Below are 27,356 nucleotides of genomic sequence, written 5' to 3' on the forward strand. Positions count from 1 at the left end.
CCTCCCCTCCCCTTCCCTCCCCTAGTTCAAGACCATAAATGTGATATGTATGCATTATCTTGTCTTAGGTACATGAACCCTTTCTTATGTATGTATGTGTGATGTCGCACGCAGCATCAGCAAATGAATAAAATGATGAAAATTGCAAAATTGCATGAGCCTTTTAGTTTCTACTTAGTAGCATGATTGTTAATTTTGAAGTAATATGCCTTTTTTTTTCCTTTCCTTTCCTTTTCTTTTCCTTTTTATTTTTTTTTCCCCAATGTTTACTGCTGAATGTACATAGGCAAGACAAGAAAATTATTTGGATACCAAGCGTATATATATATATGTGCTCTGTACAGAGTGAGCAACCTCATTAATTCATTCCCGTTCTCCGTGTGCATGACAATATCGATATCTATTCCCATGTCCTAGCTATGCAGAAGACAAATCAAAGAGCCGAGAACCAACCGCTTGATAGACCAACGCCGTCTGCAAGGCAACGAATGCTCCGTGTAGAAGGGTATATATGACATGGATGACGATTGAGAAAACATCACCGAAAAAAATTAGAAAATATTGTTGTCGGGTTCCTTGGGTTTGCCTGCCCGTCTTGTTCGCTTTCCGGTTCCCCATCCTTCTTCAAGATCTTCCAGCGCTGGGATGTCGCCTAGAACCGTGCGGTCCGTCGTAACTTGCTTGGCTGGATCCTTACTGTTGTCGCCGGTGTTGCTCTTCCCCCCATGCCTCATTAATTCTTCTCGCATCGCAACCGCGTCCGGATCTTCGTAGTTTAGCTGTGTCATGGCTGGAGCGTCTCCATCCTCCTGGTCTACGTCTTTGTAGAGCGGGGAGTCGATGTAGTGGTTGACCTTGCCTCCGCTCAGGATGGAGTTGAAGCTTTGTCCTCGGGTATTGGTAGGGTGCTTAGATGAGTTGTGATTGTTGGTATCCGTATCCACGCTATCGACAGCGCTGCCGTACCCGTCTTCGTTGAGTGTATCGACCGAGCTAGCGCGGGACATTCCCTTTGTAGGGCCCGTGCGTGTCGAGGAATGAGAATTTGTCCTTCCGAGAAGCGGCCTTCGCCTCCTCACAGGTTGTTGCTGCTCGCCAGTCTCACCTCCGGAATTGCTGGATGCGCGAGAGAAAGCCCGCACTTGTTGGAGAAGTCCGCTGACAGCCAGATCCAGGGCTCTAGATTTATTCCTAGACGATGCTTCTTGAGTTGTTTCCTCCTGCCTTACAGGTTTCGTGGAAGCTTCTCCACTATCTAGCCCTTTGCTAGGAGAACGTGGCTTCGACACATTGTGACCATCCGCTGATGGATTGATCGGTTCATCCTTAGGCGCATCCTTATGTCCATTGGCAGATGGCGGGTTGGAGACATCACTCTTCGTAGACACTGAAATCGATTCGGGTTTGGAAACCACTCCTCGTTCCGGGGCTTTGCGAACCTCTTCCTTAGATCTCGACTCCGTTGGCTGCTTACTTCGACAATCTGACAGACTCGAGGCTTTCTGTTCTGCCTTGCTGTTCTGCGAAGCCGGCTTTTGAACGAGATACTGATCGAAAGGTTTTCTTTGGCCTGTCTGTACAGAGATCCACAACCAATCTGCAGAGACCGTAGGAACACCCCATTCCAAAGTATGTCGCAACTTTTCTGGATTTGCAGTCCGTGGATCGTTGCATATTAAGACAGAAACACTTGGTGTGAGATATTCCTCATATGTAGCACCTCCAGAAAGTCAGCTTAAGATTCCTAAAAAAAAAAACAGGCACATACCCATTATATTCACCAACTTCGACAAATGCAATAAATCAATGCGCGCGAATCCGGTGGAACAGATTCTCATGCCATGAAATTCTAGACCTGTTACTTAACTGCCTTATGACGAGCAATGATATCGGAACTCACCTGGAATGGGGAATCGCGGCAACGGTGTACTCGTGACATGAGCCTCCGGAGAAACAAGTGTCTTTGAGTCCAGACAGCGTTCCAGCCACATGTCTGTGACTACTTCACACTCAAAGGCCATATCATCCGTCGATGGAATTTCCGATCTGGGGAGCTTGTAAGGAACAATAGTATAAAGGCCACGGCCCGTCTTTGGAATATCAGGACTCGAGAATTCACTAAGAGAATTGACAATCCGTGCCCCGTTGAATGTAAGATGATGGCGTAATACATCCGCCTAGACATGTATGAGCGAGGAAAACACAGATGTAGTATCCATACTTACCTGTTTGGGGGAGAATCCATGAATGAAGAAATAACAATTTTGCAGAAAACCTTCAGGCTGGTCAAGAAGCTTCTCGTCAGAAACAGAAAGACCACGGTCCCGCTGGTCAGACACTGTCGTGTCACTGGCAAAGGATTTCACTGCCTGGATAACTGGTCTGGCCTTGCCAGGCGGAGGATTTCCAGTTTTGGGATGTGTAGTGTCAGAATTCCCATTCTCTGCGACTTCAAATCCACCCCCCATGATATCGCCCCATATTCCTTCATTTTGATCACCCAACTTGCTGCTTGCGACCCTGCGCAGTTTGCGAGCTCGGGGATTTGAGGCGTTTTCTGGCTGTTCTCTCTTTGCAGACACTTGAGGTGCTGAACGATTCCATGCGCCAATACCTTGTTCTTCATGGGGCAATAGAGGATCGTAAAGGCTTTCGTCAAGTATCATACCGCGCTCCAGGCTGTCATTAAACCATTTCACGCTCACAACCTTGATCTTCCATTGTGTCGCAAATTTATACTTCTGGCCACTTGGCTCGCGGGCGATTAGATGGGTCACGTCTTTAGTCAGGTCCTTCCTGAATTCAGCACCGTTCGCGATTGCTGTTTTCTGAAGGTAATTCCTAAAAGACACTTTTTTGTGATATCAGTATCCAGGTCATCCATTGCACCAAGAGCGTGCAACTCACTGTCCTCAAAGCCAGTGATACAGATCGAAAGGCCGTAAAAAGTTGGAAGCTTGTACTGCTGTTCCAGAGCCTTCAGGTCTGTGTCTCCGCCCTGCATCCATGACTGTCGGACAGCCTCAATCCATTGTGGCAGCAAGACAACAACATCGCTCCTCTCTCGCGCCACATATTTGTACTTTTCTGTATTCGTCTCCCCAACTAATAAATGTGTCACGTCCGAGGTCAGGTCGAATTTATGAGTCGCTCCCATCTGGCTCGCAATCTCAGCCAATTCGGACTAAACGCGTGCAGAATAACAATCAGCAATCGCATAATACTTCTAGCTTTCGCCCTATATCTGACTTACTCGCTGTTCTGGTAAGATAGAAGTGAAGCAGAGGACCACCCCTGCGAGTGGGTGTTCCTTGTCTTCTGTCTTGTCAGCAGATTCAATATCTAGACAGGGGCGCTGCAGCTATTCTCACTCTTCACAACCCCACCTGCCATTCTTCATCGTTATAGATAATTTCGATATGTGCGCCTCGTGCGCCTGCTAGACGGATTCGAGTGGTCTGCTTCTCGAAGGTATCTTGTCCGCTCTACGCGCGTTTGAGTGAACGCGATATCACGTGATAGTAAATGGCGGGGAATGGCCTCGCCTAAAATAGACCTGATTGAATCTAGGAGACGTAATTATGTAGTTTATCTGGAATTTGTAGCCAATGATCTCAGACGTATTAAATAATTTTGTGATTTACTGGAAATTTACTTGTACTAGCGCTATCCTTCCAATGACCACCTGCGGCTGAATACAATAACTTTGTAAGGAGGCACCTCTCGACCAGCGAACATATCTCTTATGGACATTACTCCTATTCGGTATATTAGGCCTATTGCATTCCAGGCAATGTTCCCATTTGAATTCCCGTCTTTCTCTGTGGAAGCAACTCGTGGGTTGGTTGAATGTACGATTATCATCACGTGATCCGACCTGTCGCGTTATCGCGCACCGTCAACACGCGAAAGTACCTAACCTCCTATCGAGAGCGGCACCACCAAGCACTTGATAATCACACTCGTTCAATATCCACACTCTTTCTCTACTTGTTTAGCGGTATCAAGACCTGGCCCGGTCTTTTATGTCCCTTCTTACTAGTAAAAAGCGGGGTCTGGTCTTAATTCAGCTGTCCACTTGCTGCTTTCGAACAGCAACGCCGTGGGTTCCTCGGTTTTCAACATCGTCACAAGGTCTGGAGGAACACCAGGCGACGGCGATGTTCAAGAAAGCAGTACAGGACCATCCCGGGCCTGCGAAGCCGCTCCAACCTAACACCTCGCGATTGAACACGAGTGCTCCGCCTACGTCGAAAGTTGCGGCTCCCGTCGCCGGAGCCAAGCGGAAGTTTGAAATGGCTAATGCCGGACAGTCGACTCTGGGATCTCTTCATAGTGCCGTGTACTTTGACGAGAACGATTTCGACGATGATGATGAATTGGACCTCGAGGCCCCCGATCCGCTTCCCCCGCCGAAGAAAGTTACACCGACAGTACCGGAATTGCCAAAACCCTCTCACCCCTCGTCTGCCGCAACCAGTTCATCGAGTCAGAAATTGTCCGCTCAGGCCACCTCTCAGGAAGATGTAAAGTATCCTGAGCTGCCGCCAGTGGAAGAATTGCCTCCAGAACCAGTACCATCCAGCAGTGTACCGATCCCCTGGTCGTCTTCGCCTCCATCACACTTCGCCCCACCACCTAAACGTCGAACATTACCGTGGGTTAACAATGAATCGGATAATAGTAGCAATAATACGAGTGCTCCGGCACAAGTGAAACAGAATCCGACTACCCCTGCGCAAGCGAAACCTGCTTTGCCATGGAACAAAACGGCGAGCGCCGTGAAAGAGGAGCAGAAAGAACTTCGGCGACAAAATAAAAAGCGACAACAGGATGTTGAAAAGCCTCGGATGTATCGTCCGCCCGAAAGAGTCGCCTCGTTGTTCCTTAGCGACGAACAGCGTGGTGTCCTGGAGGCCGTCGTCGACAAGGGGAAAAGCATATTTTTTACAGGATCCGCAGGAACTGGTAAATCAGTTCTCATGAGAGAGATCATCAAGAAGCTTCGTGAGAAGTATAGAAGAGAACCAGACCGAGTAGCGGTTACGGCGTCTACTGGTCTTGCCGCCTGCAATATCGAAGGTGTGACACTGCATAGTTTTGCTGGGATTGGTTTGGGCAAGGAAAATGCGCAGGAACTAGTGAAAAAGGTGACGCGCCCACATAGCCGATTTGGAGACTCTCTCTAACAAAGACCAGATCCGAAAGAATCAGAAGGCCCGGAATCGTTGGTTGCGGACCAAGGTCTTGATCATTGATGAAGTTTCAATGGTGGATGGCGACCTCTTTGACAAGCTGGAGGAGATCGCACGGCGGATAAGAAACAATGGGCGTCCTTTTGGAGGTATCCAGCTTGTCGTGACTGGGGATTTCTTCCAGCTGCCGCCTGTACCGGAGTCATCCAATCGTGAAGCGAAGTTCGCTTTTGATGCGGCGACTTGGAACACCTGTATACAGCACACGGTCCTCTTAACACACGTCTTCCGTCAAAAAGACCCCGAATTTGCCGCGATGCTGAATGAGATGAGGCTAGGGAAAATCAGCCAACGTACCATAGAAGCCTTTAAGAAGCTCTCACGTCCGCTGAATTTCCATGACTCTCTAGAGGCCACCGAACTGTAAGACCCAGTTTTCCTTCTCTGTTCGAAAAGGCTGATTAATGACACCCCTCAGTTTTCCGACTCGTGCAGAAGTGGATAACGCGAATTCATTGCGGATGAGCAGGCTTTCAGGTGAAGTAATGACTTTCCATGCAGTAGACTCTGGGTCGATCCAAGACACCCAGATTCGTGATAAGCTTTTGGCCAACTGCATGGCTCCCCCGGTGATCCAACTCAAAAAGGGTGCTCAAGTCATGCTCATCAAGAACATGGAGGACACTCTTGTGAATGGATCACTTGGGCGAGTAGTTGCTTTCATGGACGAAACAACCTTCGATTATTACAGGACACACGAGGACGATTATATCGCAGATGCTGGTGACCTGAGTGATGAGGAGAAAGCAAACCGTACCCGGAAGAGAATCAGGGCGCTTGCTCATAAGGAGAAAGAGGGTGGTATTTCCACCAGCCGCAAATGGCCATTAGTCTGCTTCGTACAACCGGATGGGACTGAGAGGCATCTACTTTGTCAGCCAGAAACCTGGAAGATCGAGTTGCCGAATGGTGAAGTCCAAGCCCAGCGTCAACAAATACCCCTGATTCTTGCATGGGCTTTGTCAATTCACAAGGCTCAGGGACAGACTCTGCAACGGGTTAAAGTTGACTTGGGTCGGGTTTTCGAGAAAGGTCAGGCGTACGTTGCGCTGAGCCGTGCAACCTCTCAAGAGGGTCTCCAGGTTTCCGGGTTCGATCCCAAGAAAGTGATGGTGCACCCGAAAGTTATTGAGTTTTACAAAAATCTGGTGAACATCAACTCTGTGATTAAATCCAAGGGCTCCACAGAGCAAACAAAAGGTGCTCCTGGCAACGGTCACCGGGAAGGCGGCGATGAGTTTGATGACTTCCCGGATGAGGATGTCGAGCACATGTGTGCTTAGTAGGGGTTGTGAGGGTCATTGTCGAGAGGTTCAATGACTGGAGATTCCATCTTATGCTTCTAGGTGAGGTTATCGGTTCCTAACCGATTAATCTACCGCTGTGTATATAATAGTATTTAGAAACTCAACTCGCTGCAGGCCAGCTCCATCAGTCGTGGTCTTATAAACTGTGCACGTTAGACGCGCTCATTTGGCAGCTCTCTGGATTTCTCCGGATTATGAGTTTGAAGTAATAATATTATATTTGGGAATCTACGGGGCAGTTGACCAGTAACTGTGCCCGTTTCCTCTATATGACAAGAGAATAGGGATGGGTTAAATGTCAGATACACGACCATCTGTCTTCCATATCTGCCATCACGTATTGCCTACCTTTTGGATACCTGCGTAAGCCTAATCTGTACTATCTTATAAGGAATACAGTAAGGAATATAATAAGTACCGTTAAGAAGTTTTATATAGCAACTGTACAGAGGAGACTGCTCAGATAGTATTCTCGGAAGCCTTATATAGGTAGGAATCGAGGGCTCATCTGGAGAGGAGATAAAAAATGCTAGCGGCCAAAGTCCCTGACATAGGCATCTGTTGGTAATAATTGACATGTATTTTCTCTTTCTCTTCAAGTTCTCTTCAAGCGAGTCCAGCAAACTGGGATTGCCTTAGTATGAAGTTAATTCGCTTATCAGTCGGTGGGGCTTGTCGATAAGATATGTCATGTGATCCAGCGATTAGCCCTTATCCGGCAATTATTCTGTTACAGCGTGAAACTTCACCAAGGCACAATCACCTGCGAGCGAACTTGTTAATTTGTTCCCCCCACACAGTACAGACACCGTCCATACTCATTTGCAGAATGTAGCTACTAAGCTCCTCTCACAGATCGGTCCGTTTCCTGCATGATTCTCTCACAAACATGGCTTCCGACTTCATCGGTTACACAGTTCTGGTCACTCTGAAAACACCGCCGAACGCACAAATTCGGGGAACAGTAGCGAATGTCGTTGGGCAACGACTGACACTTCAGGATGGTATGTGCCGTCTGGAAACACTGACAAACCCTCAATTCTGACAGCTAGCCAGTGACACTGTTATGGAACGGTCAGCGATTTCCATTGTATCATATCGATGCCCCGGGAATAGCGGACCTGGAGGTGTCTAGCAGTCAGCCACGGAACGAGCCAGAAGCTGATCACATTCACACCACTTCTACTGTCCAGCAGAATGAGAATCTTCCTCAAGTCCAGCCGCAAGTTGTTCAATCCGGTCAGCCAGTTACCGCTCAGGCCGCGCAACAGACATCGCATCAACCTTTTGTCGATCCCGCAATCTTGAGTTTCTCAAAGCCTGTTCAGAAATCCAAACCTCAAACTGCCTCTTTGACAACGCTCGCAACCAATGTTGAAAATGTGCCTCGAACTACGAATATAGGAAGTTCCACTGGTTCTTCTCAAGCGACGCAGACATTTCCGACCCCTTCCAATACAGTGTACCCTTCACGGGCCTCCGAAACGCGTGATTCTGCGGCGACCGCAACTTTGACCGAGCCCTTCAGTAAAATCAATTTGAAGGAGGAAACCAAAGCAGAAGACAAGTCGGATTATGTACAAGAAGAAGCATTGCAAAGCCCTGTGCCCGAGGGAAGGAAGGGAGCGGCGCCTCTGGAAACACCAGTGAAATACACTGGTAAAAGAAGCCGACGTGGAGGGAGAAATAAAGGACAAAAGGAGGCCAATGTTCCGTTCGATACGATAAATGAGAATGAGGATACTCCGAGTCAAAATCTGAAGGGAAATGGCTGGCGACAGACAGCATTTGTGGAACCAATGCAGAAGGAATCTCCCACCCCGGACTATGGAAAGCGTCGGAAAGCAAGGAATCGGAAATCATATGCTGAAGATCCCAATGGGTGGGCAACCGAAGACGCGACAGATATCCAGGAAATGGGAGATTTCGATTTCCAGGGCAATCTGTCCAAATTCGACAAGAGACGTGTTTTTGCCGAAATTCGCAATGACGACACGACTGCGGATGAGGAGCGCTTGGTGAGCTTCAACAGACGGCCGGCGAGGCCAGGGACGAATGGCGGCAAAAACCTCCACTGGTCGGAGAATGTGTTAGACAGTCCGCCGCCGAAATGGAACAGCGAGGCTGGTGAGACTGATAGCGAAACAAGTGACGGCAAATTCAGCAATGGAAACTACTCGGGACGCGACCGGTCCAAAGCATCAACACGAGCCCAGTCTTCCAGGAAGGGCAGCGGTGTCTTGAGCCAGACCTCGATAACAACACAGCTTGTTCGTACTCAGGTTTCTTCGTCCCGGGGCGTGAGTCCGCTCCCCGGTAAACAGTCTGTGTCGGCCTCGCCGATGAATGGGCCCATCAGCGCAACTGCCGGCTCCTTGCGATTGACGACTACGAATCGAAGCTGCCCGACCGTAAGCCCACTCCAGATGCTCGAGATTGAGCAATTAGCCGTTACAGAGCTTGGTTTGAGCGAAGATATGATTACTGAAAATGCTGGACGAGGCATAGCAGAGGCAGCTGTCGCCCAGCTGTCTAGCGACACTGCAGCACCGACCGTGCTCGTCCTCACAGGTAACCATCGGACGGGAGGAAGGGCCATCTCTGCCGCTCGTCATCTCCGCAACCGAGGGCATCGAGTGACTCTTTGCGTCCTAGGTCTCGAGTACGAGACCGAATTATTGGAGACCTGCCGCAAGCAACTGGAGATTTTCAAGAAAATAGGAGGCCGTGTTTTCAGATGGGAGGAACTTTCGGCGCGCCTTTCGACGTCCGATTTCACTGCGGATCTGGTTGTGGATGCGTTGTTTGGCATGCATATTTCTTTCGAAGATCTGCGAAGCGATGATCAGGCTACGGCGTTTGAGATGATATCTTGGATCAACCGGAGCAATCTGGATGTCATATCGGTTGATATTCCTTCGGGGATTTCGGCTTCTAGTGGTAAGTACAGACGCCTCTGTGAATGTCTTTTTTTTTCTAACGTGTGCAATGACTCTAACCGTCGAGCCCCCTAGGTGATGTGACCATTGTCCAAGGAGCACGTCTCTGCGTCAGTTCAAAATCGGTCGTCTGCCTCGCGGCGCCCAAGACCGGCGTCATGCAAGCATTGCTGTCAGGAGAAGGCAGTTCTTGGCAGTTGTCAGTCGCCGATATTGGCATCAGCCAAGTTGTATGGAGGAAATATGGAACTCGCCGCCGTCACGGGGTCGATTTTGGGAATCGCTGGGTCGTGCCGTTGCGATACCAACCTGCTGCGGCATGAACTTCAACAATATTCTCAGCATACGTCGTTTTTATTTTTTATTGGTATTTTATTTTCGGGAATGGAGCAGGTTTATGAGCATCTCTTTCGGTTGTACTTTTAGATACCAGGTGGAAGGGGAAACGCTTGAGCATTGCACGTTTATTGTTATTCGACTCATGTCCTGTATGATATAAAAAGTTGTTAGAGGGTTAGGGCTCGATTCATTTAATTTCATTATCTATTTATCATTACACAAACTATAATTTCTCTACGTTGTAGTAAATTTGTACAGTGTCTACAGCATACTGGCAACTGCCTGGACCCGCGTATTCCCGAAACGGCTAGCGTGATATTCGACGATGATGTAGGCAAGCTCTCGCGCGACAGCGAAAGTCGAACAGCTCTCAACTGCACATACCACAAAAGAATAAAGACTTGGAAGAATGGGGAAAGGTATGTCAACTCGCGCATCGACATGCTATTACTTTGACTAACATTCCCGATTCAGGAACTGATAAGCTTTACGTATGTGGCCACAGTTCTCGCGATTCGCCTTCTACATCCATTCCTCTCTTTCCCCCCCGCGCATTGAAATCCGCACGTCAGCTGACAGACTTGATCTAGATAACCCATTCCGAATGGGCGTCTGAGGACGCATACTCGGCCAGCGCTGGCGCTGGCGTCGCGAAGGCCAGAAAGGGCGGTGCCCACGCCTCGTTCAAGCGCCTACCATTCAACTTCTGCTCGCTCTCCCTCCAACCCTTCACGCACCCAGTCTGCACCCCGACGGGGACGATCTTCGACCTGACGAACATCCTTCCCTGGCTGAAAAAGCATGGCACGAACCCGGTGGATGGGACGCCGCTCAAGAGCTCAGATCTCATCAAGCTCAATTTCGCGAAGAACGAGGCCGGCGAATACGTGGACCCGGTGACGTTCAAGGCCTTCACGGATAATACGCACATCGTCGCGTTGCGCCCGTCGGGGAATGTCTTCTCCTGGGATACCATCGAGCGGCTCAACATCAAGCCCAAGATGTGGCGAGATCTGGTGTCAGACCAGGAATTCGGCCGCAAGGATATTATCACGTTGCAAGATCCGCAGAATGTCGAATCCCGGAATCTCAGCGAGTTCAAGTATCTGAAGGATGGTGAGAGTGGCTTGACGGAGGAGCAGCTGCGGGAACGGAACGATCCGACCAAGAACCTCAACCTTGACGCAATGGGCAGTTCTGCGAAAATCATCAAAGCAAAGGAGGCGGTCGCGCGAGCCCGTGCGGAGAGGAATGCGCAGCAACAAAGCTCTTCGGCCGGCGTCAAAGCGCCTGGCAAAGATGCCAAGTCGCTGACGAAAGCTGTCTCGCAGCAGCCATCCGGCTCGACTGCTTCAAAACCTGTCCCCTATAACGCCGCCAGACATACGACCGGAATGACAGCGGCATCCTTCACGAGTACTGGCCTGACTCCTCGCACGGCCACCGAACTCGCTCTGCTCACGGATGAACAGTACATGCTGAAACGGGGCAGGGTGAAGATCAAAGGCTACGCGCGCATCTCAACGACATTGGGAGATTTGAATCTGGAACTACACACGGAGTACGCTCCCAAAGCCGTGTGGAATTTCATCCACTTGGCGAAGAAGGGTTACTACAAGGATGTCATCTTCCATCGGAATATCAAGGGGTTTATGATCCAGGGCGGCGATCCTACGGGAACGGGCCGAGGCGGCGAGAGCATCTGGGGGAAGAATTTCGACGATGAGTTCGAGGGGCCTCTGAAGCACGACGCACGAGGAACAGTCAGCATGGCCAACAAGGGCAAGAATACTAACAGCAGTCAATTGTAAGTTTGACGACCCGTTTCCTTACAAGTTTGAATTGTGTTACTAATTCAAAACAGTTTCATTGCATACCGTGCTCTCCCTCACCTGAACAACAAACACACCATTTTCGGCCGTCTGATCGACGATCCCACCCCGTCATCAACGACCTTGAATAAGATGGAGCTTGACCCCGTCGACCCGGTAACAAATAGACCAAAAACCGATATCCGAATCAAAGACGTGACGGTATTCGTCGACCCCTTTGAAGAATTCATGAAGCAACGCCAAGAGGCGGAAGAAGCAGCAGCAGCAGCAGCGAAGAAATCCGGCGGCGATGGAGCTCGCCGGGAAGAAGGTGGTGGTGACGACGACCAAATAACCTGGACAGGGAAGCGCGTTCGAGGACTATTCGATAACGGCGGGAAGAATACCTCTTCTGATTTAGGAGGCGTGGGCAAGTACCTCAAAGCGGCCTTGGCCGAGCAGGAGGCTGCTGCTGCTGCTGCTCAGGCTCATGGTTCTCGTGGCGAAGAGGATGAGATCGTCGAATTTGTTGACGATGAGGAGCCGGAGCCAGAGCATGTGCGGAAGAAACTGAAACAGGCTGGACGGGGAGGGTTTGGCAATTTTGATACCTGGTAGATACCTGGTAGAACGGTCTGGTCTGTCTTGTTATCTAGCTAATATGGCCGTTCTTGCTTTTTCTTTTTTGTTTGTTTGTTTGTTCCCCTATCATCTATAATCTCCCGGGTGGAGAGAGAGAGAAAGGTTCATATCACGGTGTTTATGTACATGTATAGGTATAGGTAGGTAAGTAGGTAGATGGACTAGGTAGATAGGTATCACCGGAATGAGAAAAAGAGAAGGTAAAGGAAACCAGGTGCACTCCTGAGTATGTATCCTATGCCTCTCCTTACAAAGCCTATCTCTATCTCTTTTATCTATCAAGGTGAGTGAAGTGACAGGGTATCTTCCAAACCAATGCTTTCGGAAGGAGATTAATCAATCATTCACAGATTAGATCTCTTTAAAACGTCTTGCAAGGATAATGAACGCAATTCCAACGATCCAACCAGTCCAGTTCAGCTGAGTCCATGCCATTCCATGCTTCAATGCAAGAAGAACAAAAACAAGCCTCGAATAATGCCTCATGCTGATGAATCAATGATACTCACTTGTCACCGACCCTAAAACCAAACAGGTAACTATGTAACTGTCAACTCCAACCATATAGACGCAAGCCATATCATCTCAAATGTATCGGTCTGACCTTACCTCCCAGCAACTACAAGGAATGCAGCACACCTGAAGACAGGCCTACCAAGTATGCCCTTCTCGCGGTTTCGGCCGCTCGAATGGCCCCCGATCGACCCATTGCCCCTGGAACCACGGAAACGAAGACAGGTCCTGCAGACTAGCCCTAGGGTCAGGCCGTTTGGCAGGATCCCTCTGGAGCATGGCGCGGAGGACATCGACGCAGTCCTGCGAGAGCCCTTCGTCGATGGGGAACTCCTCGTTGATGACGCGGTAGCGCCGGTACCAGACCTTGTCCATGGCGACGCTGGCCCTGGCAGGGTCAGCACGCCGCCACTCGCGGATGCCGCCGATGCTCTCGTCCCAGTCGGGGTCTTCCCACGGCGCGTACCCGTGCAGCAGCTCGTGGACGATGCAGGCGAATTTCCACGCGTCTTCGACGCGGCCGTCGTGCGGGAGATGGGCCCTGCATTGCTGGCCTTTGCGCCAGGGCTGCCACCAGTATCGCTTCGAAAGCTCGATGGCTAGTTCCGGACTGAGGAGGTATTCCTGATAGGGGACCATGGTCCAGGTTCGGAGATTCCATTCCGAGTCGTCAAGGCCGATCCAGACGAGACCGAGGTCTATCACTTGGACCTGTGACAGAACAATTAGCGTCTCTTTTTTCTCTTGAGTGAGGAAAGGAACTGTGGGAAAGGGGAACTCACATCCAACGTCTCACTGATAAGATAGTTGTAATGGCTCAGGTCATCATGTGCGATGCCCATATCCCGCAGATAGATCATAGCTTCGAGGATCTGCGAAGCCACCTTGCAGACCTGGATCTCGTTCAACAGGGTCTTCTTTTCATAAAACATACTGTGCCCGTTGTATGCGCGATATCTTTCCTTATACTCAGTAGGCGTATCGGCATTCATCCGGTCATCCCCATCGAGGGCGGAACTCATGACGATGGTGAAGTAGGGCCCATGCGTATAGACGGAATCGATCTTGGGGAACCGATCACACTTGCCCAGGAACAACATGATGACCGCCTCCTCGGGCAGATAGTGCTCTTCGCCGGTGGCTCCGTCTTTCCAGAGACCCATTTCCTTCCTCGTGCCGGTGATCTCGGACTTGCGCAATGTGTCGTACTCGGTCACCTTCAGGGCATAGTGTTTGAATTCGTCGGTAAGGAGAGCTTTTTTGCTACGAGCCGCGAAGACCGTTCCGTAAGCTGCAAGAAATTCCCCTGTCAGCTTCTGATTCAATATGACAGGTTTGGAGAGGAGAGTCAGTTGGTTCGCCTGCATATACGTGTGTATTACTCACTGCCTTTCCCAAGACACCCATAAATATCAAACCGATCCTTAAGATAACTACAAGCAGATTTAAAAGCGATCTTCACAGCGCTAACATTGTCCGCTTTGAAGGGCTCCGGAGCCTCATTCATCTGGTACTCCTCCTCATCGGATCGAACCCAAGTAAAAGTCCCCCCATCTTCGGACTGGATTGCCTTCACGTGAGAGCATCGGGAGAACGCCTCGTGAGTGGTGATGGTGTCCGGCACTCGATCCCGATAGACCTCGTGTAGGTGAGGGAAACGAACGCCGCCTAACTTGGGATCGAGAATGTATTTGATCTTCAGGATGCTTTCGTTTTCGTGAGGGAACTTGCTATCCATGTTTGCCGAGAGACGAGTCTATGTTATCAACAGAATAGATTGGTCGGAGTCAGCTAGAAAAGGAACGAGCTTCATCTCCTAGAAAGCTTCTGAACGGCATTCAGGTATTTATATGCTCAATCCATATATATGTAGGATTTGCCATTGTCTGGTCTATCTGTCTGATGATGCTCTCTCACCAACATATTAGCATCCACTCCCTTGAAGACCATGTCGAAACCGGACAATGACCATGCAGGCCAGTCTAGACAATGAATTCGATTCATTGTATGGCAGGAAACAATAACTATATCTGGACAGGAGACAAGCAGTGCTGCTTTGTGTGGAAGAAGAAAGACCTTTTTTTGTACTGAACTGTAGTAGGTACTATACAAGCAACTCAATAAAAGGGAAGAAGAACCCTGGCTCCTAGTCCTGTCTGCTTTTGTTGGACTTCCATAAATAAATCAACAAAAGGAGCACATTTCCTCATTGGGTAGGTAAATCGTCAAAGGCATATGTACCCTGGATGACAGAAAAATAAACAAAGCTAGATACGGCACAATCAAAGTAAATAAGTAAACAGGCAAGGTCTTTTGTTCATGACTTCCACTTTCAGCTCAGTTCATGTGGTCTTGTTGTTGACGGCAACAAGGACATCCCCGTAGACGGTCCGACAGGGAGTTGATATCCCGCTGTCGGCCCGGTGTCGGTCAGGGTTGACTTCAGCCCTACCTTAGGTAGGTACAACCTTGGAAGGAACCTGGTATCTAGTACTTAGGTCGATCTATATACCTGCCAAGTTCCATTCCACACGACCTACAAACGTTGCATTCTAACCTACCTAGGTACAACACCATCAATGGCTTGCTCTGTCGTCTCAGTGAACAATTCTTTTCGATTGAAGATGTGCCATACATTGAGTATGCGTATGAATACTACATATAGATGCTCATAATGACTAAATGAACCTTAGGTATTCATTAACTACTACCTAGGTACACAACTAAACACCCTTCGAATAAAGACCCCCTCCAGCAGCAATATCGAATGCCACCGCCTCTCTCAAACCGCAAACAGTGAAAATGTCCCTCACAGACCCCTCTTTCGCAGGCGCTTGAGTCCCGCTCTCCTTGAGCTGCTTGACTGCGTTGCTGACGGCCTCATACACAGGCCCCAGCGCCAGTCCCGGGAAGATAATGATCCTGAACCCCAGCTCCTTGGCTTCACTCACGGACAGGTCAGGAGAGACTCCTCCCGGCACGGCATTGAAGAGGACCGGGTGCGGTGCCAGATCCTCGCAGACTCGCTTGGCCTGCTCCTTCGAGGTGACGCCCTCCAGAAACGCGACGTCGGCACCCAGTTCGAGCGCCTTCTTCAGTCTGCCCACTGCGGCGTCGTAGCCTAGCGATTCCAGTGCGTCCGTACGCGCAATGAGGACGATGTCCCCCGGCCTTTGGGCGCGCGCGTTGACGGCTGCTCGGATTCGACTGAGGAATTCTTCCTCTGGGACCAGCTCTTTGTTGCGCAGGTGTCCACAGCGTTTGGTGACGACTTGGTCTTCAAGGTGCAAGGCAGCTACTCCGGCTCTCATGTATTGAGTGACGGTGCGGCCGACAATGAGAGGGCCTGTATGTGTACGTATATACATGAGACGTTAGTCTTTCCATTTCTTTGCTGAGATACGCTGGATATATCACGAATATATCTTACCCCCATATCCGGTGTCCGCATCTGCAATCAAAGGCACCGATGGATCCAGACCCGCGATCATCGCAGCGTTGTCTCTCATATCGTTCAGCGTGGCCACTCCCAGATCTGGCATTCCTAGCCGCGACATTGTAGTTCCTGCTCCTGTCTAGATAGTATGAAACAAACAATTCGTCAATAATTGTTGATCTCGAAACTGCACTCATATAATTTTGGCGGATCGTACCATATATAAGCAATCGAACCCCTGTCTCAGGGCAATTCTCGCCGTGAAGCCATCGTATACTCCAGGGCAGACAATGATATTGTTCCTATCTACTAGGAGAGCACGAAGCTTTGCCACTGCGGGCTGTTGGAGGGCTGTGTTGTTGTTGTTGTTGTTGTTGTTGCTGACAGCGGACGCCATTATCACGGTATATTCTGCTGCAATGGATCGTTTGAAAGACACATTGAGAAGATTAATTGCGTCTGAGGTACGTCTTTTATGTAATTTGTACTGTACTTCATAAGAATGCCATTGCCGAAGCGGCGGGCGAATCTCGCCGATGACGGCCCGAACAGGTTCAACGTGATGATGATGATCACCGGCTTTGAAAGACTACAATGGTAAGCAATCGGTATTGGTATTTAATAGCTTGATTCTACATTTGACTGTCACCGTTTTTATTCAAGTTCACGGCAATTGAGATTGAACTGCAGAACGCTTTTGGATCAACACTCTATATACCTTACACCTACCTTCGAACATCATCATGTCTCAACAGAGCGAAGGCACCGGCGTGACGGCTCCCGCTTCGAAACAATTGATCGACCTGATCGAGCAAGTGAGGAATATTCGATTGTCGTCGAACGAGTCGGAGAATGGCAGTCCCGGTAGGATTCTCTCTCTCGATGCTAAGGCCTTCAACTGAATTCTTATTCTAGAGAATCACCCTGACGGCTCAAATCTCCTTCATCAAATACAACAGATGATCAAGACGTTGGATGAATCAGGATACCCTCGCGAGTCAGGCGCATTCGCCGATGTCTTCTCCATCTGTACCGTGCCAAAAGAGCTGGGTGGATTAGGGCTGCATCCTCAGGAGAAGAACCTAACGGCGGAACAAAAATCAGAGATCTTGTTCCTGTTGTCTGCCTGGTTGGAATCCCTCAATTCTGTGGACCGGGCCAAGTCGCCTCCTCAACCGTTAACCAGCCGCCCTCCGAGACGCAGAGGGATGACCTTGACAGAGAAGATCTTTGCCATGCATGTCATTGACCAGAAGAAGGGATACGTCGAACCGGGAGAGATGATCCGTGTGGATGTGGATTGGGTGATCGCCTCTGAGGCTTCTTGGGCAGTATGTTTATGTTGCCAGTTGTGGGCTTCGATTGATTCATCCTGATGAGTACACAGGGTATGGAACAAACATACAACCAGCTTGGAAAACCGGGAATCTTTCGCAATGACCGGTTCTGGCTGGCTGGGGATCATGTGGTGGATCCTCGAGTCAAGGATCTGCCTCAGATTAAAAGACTAATTGATGCCAGCGAAAGAGCCAAACGTGTCTTCAAAATGACGGAGTATCAGGGAATGAACGTTAGTCCTCCATACTCTCCCAACTATGCCCTGATCAGTACTAGACATCTAACCAAACTTGTAGTATACCATCATGCACACCGAGTTCTATCGTGAACGAGCACAGCCAGGAATGATTGTTATCGGTTCCGACTCTCATACTTGCTCTTCCGGAGCTTTGGGATGTCTGGCTATTGGCCTCGGAGCGGCAGACGTGACAATGCCGCTCATCACAGGGGAGACGTGGTTCAAAGTCCCCGAATGCGTGAATATCCGTCTTGTTGGCTCTCCCGGTCCAGGCATCGGTGGGAAGGATGTCATCCTCTACATTCTGAAGGAACTCAAAAGGAACACTGTTGCCTCTGACAGAGTTGTCGAGTTCACTGGTCCAGGACTCCAATATCTCTCTTGTGACGCTCGGTTCGCCATATCGAATATGACAACGGTTAGTGCGCAATCTCTGCCTTCTTCAATGATATTAAACCATAATGCTTCCAGGAATTTGGTGGAATCACTGGCATCTTCGTCCCGGATGAAATCACCTACAATTTTGTCAACAGACGCCGGTCCCCACGGTATAAAAAAGCTGCGATGTATTTCTTGCCTGACCCGGACGCCCAATACGCAGAAACCTATGAAATTGATCTCTCCAAAGTGTGTTCATTCATAGCTCGATACCCGAATCCCGACGACGTGATCCCGGTGACCGAATTCGAAGGCCTGCAATTGGATGGATGCTTCATCGGGGCGTGCACCACGGCGGAAGAAGATCTCATCCTAGCAGCTTTGGTCTTAGAAAAAGGTCTGGAGAAAGGCTTGAAGCCGGTCAAAAAGGGCAAAAGGAAAGTCGTGCCCGGCTCGCTCCCCATTCTCCGGCGACTGCGCGATCTGGGGCTCACCGACATCTACGAAAAAGCTGGATTCGAGATAGGAGTTCCCGGTTGCAGCTATTGTGTTGGGATGTCAGCAGATCGCGCGGGAGAAGGAGAAGTGTGGATTTCTTCTCAAAATCGAAACTTTGAGAATCGTATGGGGAAGGGTTAGTTCTGGTCATTTGCAACTTGGGTACCTATTACAATCTGAGGCTGACAAGTGATCGAACAGGCTCAATTGGGCACATTGCATCAGCAGCAACCGTAGCAGCGTCATCTTTTGATATGAAGATCACTGATCCTCAGCCTCTGATTGATGCCGTGGATATTGATCAATGGAACCGTCTCAAAACGTCTTCCACTCGCCCAGCACAAATTGCTATCGTGACTGAGAAAAATGATGGTAATAACGGTCCAGTCTATGTGGAGCCCAGTGGTGGATCGCCAGATGAGAATGCTCCATCTAACGGTCCAACATCAACTTCTTTTGTACCTGTATCTCCTCCAGGCGACAATATACCAGAAGCTCGTGCAACTTCCGAGTCGTCAGACATCATTAAAGGCAAAGTGCAGAGATTAGGGGACTTTATAGACACAGATGCGGTAAGTTTGTATCCCTGAAACAATATGAAGAACAGCAAACGGCTAACCGATCCCCTGGGGAATGGCTCTTGAAGCTGGCACCGGCGCAGTTCCTTGTCAGCTCCCAAACGAACGAAGCAATCGGTGCCCATTGCCTGGAATACACTCATCCCAATTTCCGCACCCGGGTGAAAGAGGGATTTGATGTCGTCGTGGCAGGAAAAGCGTTTGGCTGTGGATCATCTCGTGAGCAGGCTGTGTCTGCATTGTTAGGTGAGAAAGTCCATCCAACCATGGAACGATATCAGTCATGCTAACCAAACTGTCGACTTGATGTAGGCTGCGGAGTCCGCTTCGTTATCGCCAAATCCTTCGCGTTCATCTTCGCCCGCAACATGCCCAACCTGGGCCTGTTAGGGATCACTATTACTGACGAAGCATTCTACGATGCCGCCCAGGACGCGACTGACATCACCGTAGATCTCGGCGCCAGGACGATAACCGTAGGAAGTGAAGGGAAACAGTTTGGTTTCCAGCTCAGTCAGATGGAAAGAGAACTGATTGCAAACGGCGGCATCGCCTCGGCGTTTAACCGGTTTGGGAAGAAACTCTTCGAGGTGATGTGTGCCCCCAAGAACCTGCGGAAGGAAGGCACGACGGAGGAGTCGGTGGGGGAGGATTGGGGCTTCAAGAAGTCTCTGCAGTGGTAGCTGAGTTTGTACACATCAGTATTTTCTACGCGGTGTCTTTCTCTCTTGCATTTCCCTGTCGAATTATGTCCCAATCTGCATTTCAAGATCGAAAAAACGATCCAATTGATCCAATATCCAACAAGACTGATATCCTATGGTTCATTTTCATATCTGCTGTAGCATGCAATTTGCCAATATATATGTGTGTGTGTATATAAATTCTTCATCTCTAGCTGTGATAAACACACATCTCAGAGACAGACCTAGAGAGAATCTCGGATTCGCACAAAATCCAGATATCTCTCCTTGGTCCACTGCCGGCAGCGCTTTCCCCAAATCATCATCGGCACCGTCGTCATGACGAAGAAAAAGTCCAACGCGCCTATGACGATGAATGTATTCCGCACGCCTTGGGCGTCGAGCCAATACCCCGCTGTAAAAGTCAAAATGCATGCAATGGAGTTATTGATGACCGATACCCCGACCATTCCCTCCAGGACCATCTCAGGATACGCGTCCATCAGGTAGGCCATACTCAAGTCCCCTGTGCAGCCCCATCCAAATCCAATTAAGCAAAGACCGACATACGGCGCAGGCCACGACCAACCGTACCCCGTGCCAATGCCAAACAGCCACATTCCCAGCGGGCTGATCACGGCCAAAGGAAACAAAAGCCACAGGCGGTGTTCCGCCTCTCTGATGCCGCCATTGCGTCTCGCCATCCAGATCACAAACTTGTCGGACACATATCCGCCGTAGAAACAGCCGAGGACGGCACCGATGAGACATGGTACATTCATCAGGCCGACTCCAACATCGCCATAGTTCCACGGCGGACCGCTCCAGTTATCATCCTCGACCGTCAGGTAGAAAGTGAGCCAAGCGTCTTGCGCACCCCATTGGACTCCTGAAAAGATGACTGCCGGGAAAGAGAAAATACGCAACATATGGAAGAGTCGATTTAGATACTGCTTGAAACCAAACCCCACGAGGTTAGGGGCCGGAGTGATAAGGGCGATCCGTTGGAGATAAGTCTTTGGTTTATCAGGCGGATCATATGAAACCGCCGGGTCATTGGAAACACATTCGTTCAGAGATTTGGCGGGCTGGGCCTTCCCTTCAATCAATCCCAGTTCAGGTTCTCCATTATGAGTGGAGAAGTTTGATCCGTTGTGGACAGCTCCGACATTTGGATAGGCAGAGCGGTCGAACATGGTCTCTTCGAGGGTGAAGAGGCAGACGACAATGGTAGCACCGGATATAATGACGGACCACCATCCGATCCAGCGCCAGTCAAAGCTGCTATCGGCGATGTATCCTGCAATCAACGGTCCGAGGTAGGTGCCAACGCTAGTGGCCAATACGTAGACTCCAATGAAGGTGCCGCGTTGATGTTCGTAGAACAGGTCGGAGAGCGACAACTGCACATTCGCCTCCGCACATGACTCAGAGACCCCTACAAACAGTTGATTCCAGATCGAGTCCGACGTGGTCTGGGTCCTCGCCATCCAGATTGCGCCGATGACTCCCATAGTCAAGCAAAAGAGATAGGTGATCCGCCGACCCCAGAGCCATGCGGCAGGAGACAAGAGGAGCGTGCCGTAACCAATTCCGAGAAACAGCACACCCGCTCCAGTGTTCATCGCACCATACGAGATGCCCAATTCCTCGTTCTCTCCAAACTGGGCCGACGCCGCGTCGTTCGAGGTAGCCGCCGTGAGACCAGTGATGAAGCAGACGAGGAAAGCATGCCAGTATTTGCGCGTTTTGGACCAGTTCAACGGGTCGTTGGCGGAATTGGTTGGCGGTGGAGAGATGACAATGTCCCCTTGGTCGAGGAGGCGCGAAGTACCGGGCAGATCGTCCATGTCGTTGCATTCCATGGCTGTAGAGAAAGAGCTGGCTGAGATCTCTGGCCTACGGCCAGATCATTCCTTTCCGCAGTTCAATTGATCGCGATCTAATAATCCCCAGGTGGTGATTGTTAGGGAGGTCTCTCACGCAACAGTGCTTTCTGTAATTTATCTTGGGAGTTCATGAGCGAGGTTCGTTGGGCATCAGGAGAGACGATGCAAGGAGGGGAATGTGTGTGCAAAATCTGCCAGGACGCTCGCTTCGGAGGGCTGCCCCCCAAGGATCCGAGCTAGCAGTCCGTTGTCAATGGTAAAGATCTAAGAAGCCACTATCGCAGTAGCAGTGCAGTCCATATTAGGCACCAAGCCACCATGGAGATAAGGGAATAAAAAGGACACATCGATTGCTCGTGGAATAAAAATTCTCTGAGCGCGCACAGCTGCCACTTTCGGAATAGATTGGCAACCTGGTTAGGGCGGAAAACATGATAAGAAATTCTCGCCCTGGCTCCATGATGACAATAATGTCTCTGCTAAACAGGGACGGGACCCTGGTGTTCTGAAGAGAAGCATCCTGTGCCAGTCAGTCTTTGGATTCGACAGCTGAAGGACGGTGATTTGGAAATCGTGCCTTGACTGCCAGTGCTAGATCTTCTCGTAAAATACTCCGTACGGAGTACTACCTAAATAATACCCATATTCCGCAACGAAGGCGTACCGGTGCGGGTGAAGGATCCGCCGTAAATTGGGGTAAAACGGTTCGTGTGGCGATGGGCAGTGGATCGATGGACCCGGGGATGTGGGGCAGCTTCCTCAATCGATCAGGCTCGGGCTTCGGTGGTGATTGCCAAATTGGTTGCCTAAGGACAACATCCAGAAAAGAACAAAATGAAGTTTCTCATGAATTTTTGACTAGCTATGGATGCGATGCTTTTGGCAGACAGGGCTTTACCGAATAGATTCACTTGAATAAGTTGCAGAGGACCTCAAGATGAGGCTCAACTCACCGGTTTTGGAGCCACCACACATTATGCATTAGTACAGAACACTGTAACCCTATCGTTGGACAACCGTGGCAGGTGCCACATGGCTGTGTGTATGTGTGTGCACCTGACAAGCCATAGGTCTTAAATGAGAACAACGGTGGCAAAATCTTGAATCCAAAGTGATCACAAACAAACTAAAAAAAAGATGACGAGTCAAAGGGAAGACCTTGCTTCTGAGACCGGTTTTTCCCCTTTTCCATTGTCCTGCAGGCCTTGTGACAAAATGCTAGGCATAAGCACCCAGTCGACATGTTGTGAAACTTGGACCAATGATCCACAACACATCTTTGTCGAGTGTTCACACTTGGAGAGCTGTTTTCATACCGATAGGAATCTTCTTCCCATGCAAGGGCATCGCCCCATCTTTCTGAGCAGTTTTGGTGATACGTTACCCAGACAGGGAAACCATCAGGAGCAGGGATGCATGTGGCTATGCAAGTAGGTGGTAGTCTATATAAGGCTCGGAGAAAAATATGCATGAATTAAGTTCGTCGCCGCACCGTGGATGTGGATGGCGATGTATGTCTGGTCCCGGATGTAACCACTTAAGGGCATGGGAACCCTGTATTATGGCTATTCGACTTCATTATTTGTCAGGACATGTTTGTATTTGACGACGTCAAGGCGATGGTGTTTGGTATGAAGAAACAGGTCCACTACATACATCAACGAGCGGGCGGGTACAATATCCAGATTCGGCTCTACTTCCCTGGAGTTTGAAAATCAGGATCCAAGGCCTTGAAAGCTTGGTTCAGTTCTGCGGGAGACACTGACCCAAGATGGCGTCATCACAACCATTTGGGGAGTGGGGACGGCTGGGAACGGATGAAACAATTAAGAATAAAAGGCTGTCCATCCGAGCATAAATAATACTTGGAGGAGCAAGATCAACAATGATAGGATGCTAATAACACTTGCGTCAATATATAGCCGCAACAATCAGGTATTCATTAGGTATATCCTATATCGTCTAGTTTGCGCCCGGGTGAACTTGGCTGTGCCCGGCTGCAGCAAGCCGTCGGGCATTTAGATAGTAAACCATTGGAAGTGGGCCAGAAGATTGTTGCTAACCGGTAAACCGGCTGCATGACATTAGAGACATCTATAAATAATACTAGGCAGATACAAATCTCTAGGTGGGCATCAATCAGGTACATCCATATGGAATGTAACATATTTCAACCCGCCTTGAAGGTGGAAGCAGGCAGATATCGGGCTGACTTCGAAGTACGGAGTAGTTCGAGTGCATGATTGGTCCGGTCGATGACTCAACTTCTAGCGCCTCTAGGCTGCCACAGCCACCGGGGAGTGGAGAAGGAGCGGGGATGCTGTGGCTTGACTGAGCCCCTCTGTGGCTAGGCTCCTTCCTCTTCAGACTTCCGCGCTTTCTTCTTCATAACCGCACCTTCCGTTGCTAGTCTTCTTGCAAAGGCCCCCGGACTGCTCCTTTTCATGCATGATTGGACCGCGACAATCTAAGATGCTACATGCAAAGGAGGACGGAGCTGCACCACGCTGCACAACCCAATTGGCTCCAGGCGTTGACATCTGATCGTCTTCTACGCTAGTCAAGCCATACAGCGCGGGATCTTCGAGCCATTGTCTCCAGGCCCTCCAGTCTTCCAGGCAATTTACTCCCGTCCCGTTCGTGACATGACCTTTCTCAGACCGCTTGTTTGTCGGGCAAAGCCTCTGCGTGTGAGCTGCACGAGTTGCAGTAGAAAGGACCAATACGATCCCGATCTGACCGTTGGTCGACTCCTTGACTTGTCTTCGGGCGTTGCATCCGCCGGGGTACAGTCCATCCAACCAGGATGTTGCTCAAGGCAGAAAACTATTTTCTAGGCCATTGTCATGGCTACAAACATCCAAGAGCAATATTCATCGTCCCTATCATCCTAAGAATGCCACCAGGACGACCACTAGAACCCGTCTGTGAAACAGTCCCAGGCTGCCACCATGCCCATCCCACCCTCCTTCATGTATTCGCTGACAAGAAGCTGCGGAGTCCTCGAGACAAGGCTGAGAGGCTAGGGAGGAAGTATTTATCCACGGCACACCCCGCTTTCTTTCCTTCCCAACGCCGTCATATCGAGCATGATAGTTAGCTGCTGTTGGAGCTCTCATCTCTAGTTGCAACAACCAAGACGCCAGTTTATTCAGCCTTGTCTCTGCTGTTCTCTACCATATCTTTAGCCTCCGCTCACTCTCTGCATACTGATCTCTTTCTCAACCCTCGCCCTCCTGTCTTTTACCTTCAATTGCTGTCATAACTCCAGCTTGACAGAGGTTGAAGAGGGAGCCTTTTACTCCTTCATCTCGTCATCAAGACGGGTTTCACTGCGCAAGCAGCCTCTTGCAGGCCTTTGCAGTTACCATGGATCCCCGCAACATGATGCCTCCTGTTCCGATGCATCTTCCTCATCAATTCCCTAACGAGCCCCCTCAGGTTGTCCCTCACCATCAGGGGTACCCTCAAGAATCGATACCAAGCGGCGTCCGGCCCATGGGACAACCAATTGGTGATGAAGGCCTCATCAACCCAATGGAAAAGCTTCATCTGGACGGTTATGCTGCCGGAAAAACTACGGTAGTCGTGGATCAAGACAATACCTCCAAATATCTCCCGCCGCTGGACGGCAATGCCCATAGTCCTCTCTACGAGAAATGGAAAATTTGCCTCGAGGAGCCTGGGAATGGCCAAAAACCAAATTGCACCTGCACGCAACTGCCCGACACTTCAGCCGCATTAGAGAAAAAGTTCCGGGATACTAAGAAAACGTCAGCTACATATCTGTATCAGGTTCCCGGGAGACTCCGCGCTGAGGTGGATGACTTGATCAGGGATTGCGAAAGAGAGGACCCTCGCTTCCAATGGACCTGTGAATCTGCGAAAGCCAGGAAGTACTGGAAAAAGGAGGCCTCCCGGGCAGTTAAGATCGCCGAGGTGACTATCGTGATTATGCGAAAACTACGACCGGAGTTCTCTTCCAAGTCTGCCAGCTCTTCATCATCGTCGTCTATCAGAAGTCCCTTTACCAAAGACGTGAACGGGACTCTTGATCCGGAGTCCAAAGGTAACCTTGAAACCCCTGGAATGGGCGCACAGTTTGGACGCGGACCAGTCCAAGGTGCTTTTCCAGCTTCGATGGCCACTGCCAGCCAACACCAACAGGGTCAAAACTCACAGAGTCAATATCCACAATATTCGCAGACTCAGTATCCACAGAGTCAATACCCACAGAGCCAACATCCCCAGGGTCAACATCCACAGAATCAGCACCCACAGAATCAACATCCACAGAGTCAATATCCACAGAGTCAACACCCACTCCACAGGTCTGGTCAAGAATACATGATGGGAGGGCAGAGACCGATGATGGGAGCCATGCCGCCGCAGCAGAAGGCGCACTTTGGTGGTCAACCTGCGATGACGCCCGATTACATGGGTGCTGCCGGTCCCAAAGCGTCTGTAGGCGTCGAAGCCCTGGGGGAAAAGAAGCCCTTGCATCCCCGAGGTGCCGCTGTATATGCGTCGGCACAATCACCTGGCAATCCGAATATGCGGTTTCCAGCCTGGCTCGATGAGTCCGCTCAGAAACCTCGGAAGCCGCAGGCCAACATGAGCGCGCCCAAGATTTTACACGAGGATCTCCGTAGTTCCAAGTCTCCCAAGATACCCCCGGCACCCGAGCCATGGACCCCGGACTCCAGCAGTGTGGAGGATGATGACTCTATACGTTTTCCAGAGGATGAGGATAGTTCAGCCACCGAAGACCCGCCCGAGGAGAATTTTGAGAGATCACAGCATCTTCGAGGAAGTTTACACTGTCAACGACGACATTCGAAGCCGAGGAAAGACGAGCCGTCGTACCGCGCCCACTACCGGAAGCAGCCCCGAAAGACCAGCGAGGACGGTCGGCAGCGTTATTCCACCGGTTTCATTGATGTCATTCCAGGGAGTAGCCTGCGGGCGCATCGGGAGCCAGGCAGGGCTCGGCATTATTATTCCATTCAGCGCGCTCCTCCCAGAGTGATTCAATACGGCTTGCGGGACTTGCACGATCCGATCCCTGGCGTTGATGACCTTGCGTATCTTGAGAAGCTTCGCGAACAGCGACTAGAAAAAGAATATGAGCGTCAGCGGCAACATGAACGCGTTGTTCAAAACCATATTCTTCAGAATCGCCTTCGGGAGGAAGCAGAAGAGAGCCTACGGCGCTGTGAACTGCTGCAGGAAAGAAAAGAGTATCTGAGGCGACAGGAACGGGCCCTTGCGTATCGTGTGAAGGAGCACGAGGCTCGTCTCTTGAACCGTAGGCTCTCGCTTCACGAGCCGCCTCCTCTCCGTCGTGACTTGAACTACGACTACTTGGTTCGAGATGACCTTGACCTGCTCTACTGAGACGTGTGTCGCTGTATTCAGACCATTGTGTTATGACTCTATGGACTGGAATGGAATGAACCCCCAAAGTTTTCGATAGCCAGATTGCTTTCTGTGTTTTGCTCTCCTCTCCTTT

General features: G+C 50.1%; 8 protein-coding genes across 8 annotated transcripts; 4 read left to right on the forward strand and 4 right to left on the reverse strand.

Annotated features, from left to right (window-relative positions):
• Nucleotides 1-551: 551 nt before the first annotated feature.
• VTN77DRAFT_1314 (uncharacterized protein) lies at nt 552-3,393 on the reverse strand (the record flags this gene model as incomplete). Its single annotated transcript, XM_069417032.1, has 7 exons — nt 552-1,720; nt 1,769-1,849; nt 1,901-2,177; nt 2,226-2,851; nt 2,908-3,184; nt 3,254-3,315; nt 3,372-3,393. The coding sequence occupies 7 exons, from the start codon at nt 3,391-3,393 to the stop codon at nt 552-554; spliced, it is 2,514 nt and encodes an 837-aa protein (XP_069272992.1).
• Nucleotides 3,394-4,025: 632 nt separating this feature from the next.
• On the forward strand, nt 4,026-6,538 carry VTN77DRAFT_1315 (uncharacterized protein; the record flags this gene model as incomplete). The annotated part of the gene is made up of 3 exons (XM_069417033.1): nt 4,026-5,150; nt 5,200-5,618; nt 5,674-6,538. The coding sequence occupies 3 exons, from the start codon at nt 4,026-4,028 to the stop codon at nt 6,536-6,538; spliced, it is 2,409 nt and encodes an 802-aa protein (XP_069272993.1).
• A 913-nt stretch (nt 6,539-7,451) lies between these two features.
• VTN77DRAFT_1316 (uncharacterized protein) lies at nt 7,452-9,824 on the forward strand (the record flags this gene model as incomplete). Its single annotated transcript, XM_069417034.1, has 3 exons — nt 7,452-7,566; nt 7,619-9,502; nt 9,577-9,824. 3 exons carry the CDS (start codon nt 7,452-7,454, stop codon nt 9,822-9,824), a joined length of 2,247 nt encoding a protein of 748 aa, XP_069272994.1.
• Nucleotides 9,825-10,249: 425 nt separating this feature from the next.
• Nucleotides 10,250-12,269, forward strand: VTN77DRAFT_1317 (uncharacterized protein; the record flags this gene model as incomplete). The annotated part of the gene is made up of 4 exons (XM_069417035.1): nt 10,250-10,259; nt 10,315-10,331; nt 10,431-11,647; nt 11,705-12,269. 4 exons carry the CDS (start codon nt 10,250-10,252, stop codon nt 12,267-12,269), a joined length of 1,809 nt encoding a protein of 602 aa, XP_069272995.1.
• A 675-nt stretch (nt 12,270-12,944) lies between these two features.
• VTN77DRAFT_1318 (uncharacterized protein) lies at nt 12,945-14,544 on the reverse strand (the record flags this gene model as incomplete). Its single annotated transcript, XM_069417036.1, has 3 exons — nt 12,945-13,517; nt 13,589-14,097; nt 14,193-14,544. The coding sequence occupies 3 exons, from the start codon at nt 14,542-14,544 to the stop codon at nt 12,945-12,947; spliced, it is 1,434 nt and encodes a 477-aa protein (XP_069272996.1).
• Nucleotides 14,545-15,529: 985 nt separating this feature from the next.
• Nucleotides 15,530-16,639, reverse strand: VTN77DRAFT_1319 (uncharacterized protein; the record flags this gene model as incomplete). Its single annotated transcript, XM_069417037.1, has 3 exons — nt 15,530-16,152; nt 16,237-16,381; nt 16,460-16,639. 3 exons carry the CDS (start codon nt 16,637-16,639, stop codon nt 15,530-15,532), a joined length of 948 nt encoding a protein of 315 aa, XP_069272997.1.
• Nucleotides 16,640-20,200: 3,561 nt separating this feature from the next.
• On the reverse strand, nt 20,201-21,820 carry VTN77DRAFT_1320 (uncharacterized protein; the record flags this gene model as incomplete). Its single annotated transcript, XM_069417039.1, has 1 exon — nt 20,201-21,820. One exon carries the CDS (start codon nt 21,818-21,820, stop codon nt 20,201-20,203), a length of 1,620 nt encoding a protein of 539 aa, XP_069272998.1.
• Nucleotides 21,821-25,213: 3,393 nt separating this feature from the next.
• VTN77DRAFT_1321 (uncharacterized protein) lies at nt 25,214-27,241 on the forward strand (the record flags this gene model as incomplete). Its single annotated transcript, XM_069417040.1, has 1 exon — nt 25,214-27,241. One exon carries the CDS (start codon nt 25,214-25,216, stop codon nt 27,239-27,241), a length of 2,028 nt encoding a protein of 675 aa, XP_069272999.1.
• Between the last annotated feature and the right edge of the window lie 115 nt (nt 27,242-27,356).

The sequence above is a fragment of the Rasamsonia byssochlamydoides genome (assembly GCF_041956645.1).
Source record: "Rasamsonia byssochlamydoides strain NRRL 3658 unplaced genomic scaffold VTN77scaffold_121, whole genome shotgun sequence".
Taxonomy (NCBI): domain Eukaryota; kingdom Fungi; phylum Ascomycota; class Eurotiomycetes; order Eurotiales; family Trichocomaceae; genus Rasamsonia; species Rasamsonia byssochlamydoides.